Source organism: Carassius auratus, unplaced genomic scaffold (assembly GCF_003368295.1).
Source record: "Carassius auratus strain Wakin unplaced genomic scaffold, ASM336829v1 scaf_tig00214286, whole genome shotgun sequence".
Classification (NCBI taxonomy): Eukaryota; Metazoa; Chordata; class Actinopteri; order Cypriniformes; family Cyprinidae; genus Carassius; species Carassius auratus.
Window position 1 is genome coordinate 38,993 of NW_020527596.1, and position 6,257 is coordinate 45,249.

Here is a 6,257-nt window from a genome sequence, read left to right on the forward strand (position 1 = left end):
ATCCCCAACAGACTCTGATGCATCTGGTCAGCACACAGTCTTGCTGGTTTTCTTAATCTGAGCTCGATTCACTCAGATAGGTTGAGGTGGTGAGTTGACTGTAGTCTGCTGATTTGAGGACTTGCGAAACATGAATAGAATAATTAATTGCACTTAATTTATGAAAAATTAGACCAGTGCTGACTGGGCAAGAGACAGCAAAATAACCCATTTTGGTCTTGTTTACAGGGAACATCATGAAGAAACTACTGGAAATATTGGGTTTGGTGGAGTACTATGATAAGAAGATCTCTCTCCACACAGTGTTGCAGATTGACAAGACCAGTATCACAGATGTGACTGTTCAGTCCCTTTCAGATCTGCCATGGCTGTTCCTGAAGAGACTGATGATGCTACAGAGGACAGCGTGGAGTGTGAAGTGTTCCTCATCAGAAGGGACAGAAGATTCAGAGTGGGATGATGATCAGGAGAATGAATCAGACAGTCCTCAGTCAGTAAATCCATTAGATATTTTGACTGCTGTGTTTCTTTGTTCTGACAGTTTTCTTCAGCAGGAAATGATCATAAAAATGTCCATGTGTCAGTTTGCTGTTCCTCTCCTGCTTCCAAACAGTGAAAACAATCAGATCACTCTTATGCTTTGGGCAATGAGAGATATTGTGAAAAAATACAGAACACACTCTTTATCAGATCCAAGTGCATTTGTGGAAGAAAGGATTGCTCTCTCAGAATTACCTTTAGTGTCTTTTGTGAGACTTGGTAGATGCAACATTTACAAATCAGAAATTCTGAATAAGTTGCTCAGTAATCCACAGCAGTACATTGATACCTTTGTGCACTTCAACATGGATTGTGGAAACATCAGTAAGAAAATATCAAATGGCTTGGTTGAGATTGCCTGGTATCTTCCTTGTGGAAACAAGAACATTGATGTCTTTGCTGAACCTGTAGCGATTGCCAACTTGAGAGGTGATATTCAGGACTTTGAAACACAGTACACTTTTCTTTGTGAGGCTTCAACTGCTGTGTTTGTGTTCTTTGAATCCCAACTTTTAGATTCACAGTTTATTTCAGTCCCCAGTCAGAAATCTATGGCTCAGTTATTTTTTGTGGGAGACTCCAACAACAACAGCATAAAAGCTACAGTCAACAAGCTCAATCTGAAGAAAAGTAATTTCATTTTTAAAGCAAAGCAGAATGATGCAGACTTTGTTGACAAAATTCAAAGCAAGTTGCAAGAAGCAATTAAGAACAACGATCGCAAAATGTCAGTTGTTCGTTTAGCTGAGCTTGCACGAAAACTGGGAATCCTGGTGGATGAGGAAACTGAAGAATGTCAGCGTGCCAAAGCAAGTGCAGATGAAATCACCTCAAAAATAAGTGATATAGTGCAGTTCAAGAAGGAGGAGCTGCCCTTGCAAGGAGAAATATTGATGAAACTGGCAAAGTTAGAGAAGGAGGAATGCCGAATGCAGAAAGTTGAGGATAAGAGTGTTGAGGACTACAAAAATGAGCTTCAGATTAAGAAAAAGAAGCTCAGAGAAGAGCAAAATGAAACAGGCATATCAGTTACTATGAGCTGCTTTATCAAAGCAATATCAACAACAGAAAGAGCCTTCTTCTTAAAATGGTTGAGAATCAATTTGGAGAATCGCTCACATGAAGTATTGCCTCAACTCAGAGAACTGTACAAACAGAAATATCAAGATATTTGTGGGAACAAGACAGAGATAGCTGAGCTTGATAAAAAGATTTCAAACAGTTCTTTAGGAGTGGAGCACTTCATTCGAGAGATGAGCCAGCTTTATGAAGCTGCAGTCTCACTCCCAGAAGATGCACCTTACCGAAAACAGCTGGAAGATTTACCTAAACTCTGTGCTCAGCTACTCCTGGATGGATTTTCACTTGAACTTGTAAATGGAGATACTTCAAATATCCCTGAGAAATGGATTACTAGTGTGTTTTCTGAACTAAATACACTGGTGGAGCCCAAAAACAAGATTATGGTCATCACTGTTTTGGGTGTCCAGAGTTCAGGAAAGTCAACGCTGCTGAACACCATGTTTGGAGTTCAGTTTGCAGTGAGCAGTGGAAGATGCACTAGGGGAGCCTTTATTCAGCTCATTAACATAACAGAAGAGTGTAAAGCAGAACTCCATTGTGATTATATAGTGATAATTGACACTGAAGGACTGAAATCCCCTGAGCTTGCACAACTGGACAACAGCCATGAACATGACAATGAGCTGGCAACTCTTGTTGTTGGACTGAGTGATGTAATAATAGTCAACATTGCCATGGAAAACTCCACAGAGATGAAAGACATTTTACAGATCATTGTTCATGCTTTCCTCAGGATGAAGGAAATAGGTAAGAAACATACATGTTTGTTTGTACATCAGAATGTTGCAGATGTCTCAGCTCATGTTTCAAACATGAGAGATCGTAAATTTCTGTTGGAGCAACTGGATGAAATGACTCAAGCTGCAGCCAAAATGGAGAACAAACTGGAGTTCAAGAAATTTACAGATTTGATGAAGTATGACACCGAGACAGGTGACCACTACATCCCTGGGTTGTGGCATGGAAACCCCCCAATGGCACCAGTGAGTATTGGCTATAGTGAATCTGTGTATGCTCTCAAAAAGCATATAATGGAGATCTTCAAACAATACAAGCCCAGTGACATCAATGAATTTATTAGATGGACAAAAGACTTGTGGACTGCTGTGAAATTTGAGAAGTTCATCTTTAGCTTCAGAAACAGCCTGGTGGCTGATGCATACATGAAACTGTGCACAGAGTACAACAGCTGGGACTGGACACTGAGAAAGCAAATGCATACATGGGCATTAGAAGCTGAAACAAAGATCTTAAACTATGGAAAATTTGAAAAGGAGTGCAATGTTGAAGATGTCCGTTGTCATTTACAACAAGAAGCAGAATCTGAGCTTTCAAAAGGACAAGATGAAATTATTGACAAGATCCAGTCATACTACGAAAAAGGAGAAGGTCATGTTGAACTTGTGGAAAGTTATCGACAAGACTTTATAAACTCTGCCAAGTCTTTAAAGACAAAGCTTTTAAATTCTGTTACTAGAAAACTGGATGCAGCTCTTTCACGTCGAAATGTAAAGATGAGTGTGGAAGGAATCATAAAGACGTACATGGACACAATGGAGAAAAAAGTGCTGCACTTGCTGAAAGACTGTCGTGAGAAAAAGTCAGATATGTCAGACTCCATGCTGGATCAAGCATTCAAAAATATGTGGCAGGAGACTCTTAGGACATTGTCAGACACAGAGCTTCCGAAACAAGATATCATCAAAGGAGTTTTAAAACAATTGAGGGAAAATCTTCAACCTAGAGGAAGTTCAATGGCTCAAAGCTTAGACGAAGTGAAGGATCTGGAAGATAAAGGCCATGGAAAATTTGTTGTCCCCAAGGGTAACTTTTTTTCCAAGATCTGGAATAGTCAGAAGATCAAGAGAGTTGAAGAAATGTCAGAAAACCTTATCAGGGATTGTCGGGAATTTGTTGAAACAAAGAGGAAGTGTAAGGTTGATTATGATGACACACACATCAGGGAAATTCTCAACATTATTGATGAAAAACTTAAAGCTCATGAAGATCTTGAGATAAAGGAAGATTTTGAACTGTCCCTTAAATTATACATATGTGGCTTTGCAAGCAGAGAATTTCAAAAGATTCACGATCAATTCATCGAGAAAAACAACCCGCTAACAGCCTTGAAAAACCTAAAAAATATATACCATTCTGACTTCATTGACCTTTATCATGAACGAGACCAGTGTCAGAAAAAAGCTGATGAATTCACGAATAACTGTCTAAAACCTGCATTGGAAAGATACATGACTGAGAAGTTGGGCATGGAAATGGCAGACAAGATGGTGATTGGTGAAAACTCAGCAATTTTTGGATCAAGGACAACTTTTCAGATTTCAGTCTTAAAAAATCTTCTTGCTGAATCTAAATTTAAAACCTATTTGGAATTCATTGCATCATACGAATATTTTGTTAAAAATTTCATTTTTGGTAAAGTTAAAGAGCACTTTACAGCAGAGAACAGAATGATCAAATTAGAGGAAGAGCTTCTCAATGTTGTCATCAGTGAAATTACTCAGGCAATCAAAGACTCAGAACAAGACTCTGAGAAAAATGACATCAAGGGATTCATTGAAAACATCTGCAAGAAACTTGAAAATAGACTTGTTTTTCCTAAGGAAGCAGTGGATAAAATCAGCACACTCAACAATGCAAATCAGAAAAAAATCACTGAATTCCTTCTCTGTTTTGTGAAGGACATGGATAAATCACTGAAAGATGGTTTTAAAGCAAGACTTTTTCAAAATAAAATAGATAGTCTTCAAAACAAACCAGAGGATGTGCTGTTCAAACGAGTGCATGGCTGCGGGAAACAGTGTCCATTCTGTAAAGCACCATGTGAGGCTGGAGGAGAAGCCCACACTAAACACTTTGTCTTAATCCACAGACCACAAGGTCTCGGCTGCTACAGATGGGATGATTCTAAAAAACTAACGACAGACATCTGTTCATCATTGGTGCATAGTGACCGTAACTTCAAGTGCCATGACACCAATTTTCAGTGGCATAAATATAAGGAATACAGCAAAATCTATCCACACTGGCAAATCGATTCAGACCCCAGCAGAGAGGCCTCAGTATACTGGAAATATGTGATGGCAAAATTCAATGAGGAGTTTGCTAAGGAGTATGATGCAAAGCCTGCAGATATACCCTCATACTGGAAAGAAATAACAAAGACCCAAGCAGAGGAAAGCCTAAAGTAAGCATCAACTAACCAGTGTCTGTCTGGCCTCTGTTTAAATTAGTTTGGTACATAACGTTAAGAGAAATTTAAAATGTCATGGTATCCTTGAAATATGTTTCAACTGTAACTGTAATAGAAGAGCAAAAACCCGCTTTGGTTCAAAACGATCACATATCATAGAGAACAGTGGAGTGCATTACACAAAATTATTCACATTTGAAAAGGAAATAATTTCATAAGGACTTCTGATGTAGACAGACAATACAATAAAATAAAAGCATCATTCAAATGTAATATACTCTAGGTGAAACATTATTATTTTATCTCTATATTCATGGATAATTTTGTTTTATTGAAATCCTTATACTGAAAATCTTTTTTTTTTTTTCATTTTTGGGGGGGTGTGGGGGCTGGTTATCTTTTGTGATGCTCTTAATGTTACTCTCTGATGCTTTGTCATGACTGTGTGGTGTTTTTTCACAAGCTATGTTTTGGATTTTGAGTTTAATTTGAAAACATTTAATAGTGTCTATTGTAACTGTATTGAGAGCAGTTGTTCTGTGTGTTACGTATACAGGCATGTTTAAAGAGATCAAGAAAGTTATACAATATTATAACCAAATGTGCATGAACTACAGCAGTGGTATAGAACATTTTCCCTTTATTTCAGCATGTCACTAAATGTTTCTTCAAAACTCAACACTTTATTTTAAAGTTGAAAAGACATGTAGTGGCAAATTGCATATGCATTCAGCAAAAAAACAAAAACAATATTCACTACTCCAGCATTCTGATTGTTATGCTAATAACATAATAATAATAATATGCTAATAGCTATTATATTAATTTATGCTATTATGTGATTTTGTAGAATTCTGTACAACAACCTGTTATAGCCTAATATACTGTAAATAAAATGACATATTAATCATTTGATGGCTTGTGTTATGTTTTTCATGTTATAGATGTTTATTATGTCATATTATGTGTACAGGGTATGTGGCAGCTGGTCCTCTTAGCAGCATGAAACAAACAAACAAAATTCTGAATAGATTATAGTTAGGCTAGTTGTTGTTCTAACTTTAACTAAATGGCCAATCAGAAGGGTTCCAGAAATCAACAGATATAAGATTGGCCACATTGCTCAACACTACAAAAACACATTTAAAATGGAGGTGTGTTGTGTGAATGAGAACCGTGTCAACTGTGTGAGTCTCTGAATGGGGGAGAGTTGGCCACCTGATACACATCTCTAAACACATTACTGAAACACGGAGGACTGAGCAGGAATCTGTCACAGTGTCTGGTCTGTGTTTCCCTGCGTGTCCACTAGTGGTCTCACTTCCTCATAGGCACCCCACTAAGGCCACTACATTTCCCACAAGCCATTGTCCCATTCATCACTTAATTGCATCACTTAAATGAAACAAATGCTGAGTCCCAA

At 37.8% G+C, this 6,257-nt stretch overlaps 1 protein-coding gene across 1 annotated transcript; it reads left to right on the forward strand.

The window, feature by feature from the left end:
• Nucleotides 1–212: 212 nt before the first annotated feature.
• LOC113091773 (up-regulator of cell proliferation-like) lies at nucleotides 213–5,724 on the forward strand. The gene has a single exon (XM_026257405.1). It carries the CDS (start codon nucleotides 237–239, stop codon nucleotides 4,830–4,832), a length of 4,596 nt encoding a protein of 1,531 aa, XP_026113190.1. The 5' UTR covers nucleotides 213–236; the 3' UTR covers nucleotides 4,833–5,724.
• The last annotated feature ends 533 nt before the right edge of the window (nucleotides 5,725–6,257 follow it).

What these genes read in the sequence shown, in the direction of transcription:
- LOC113091773 (XM_026257405.1), top strand. Translation starts at nt 237, where the DNA reads ATGAAGAAACTACTGGAAATATTGGGTTTGGTGGAGTACTATGATAAG.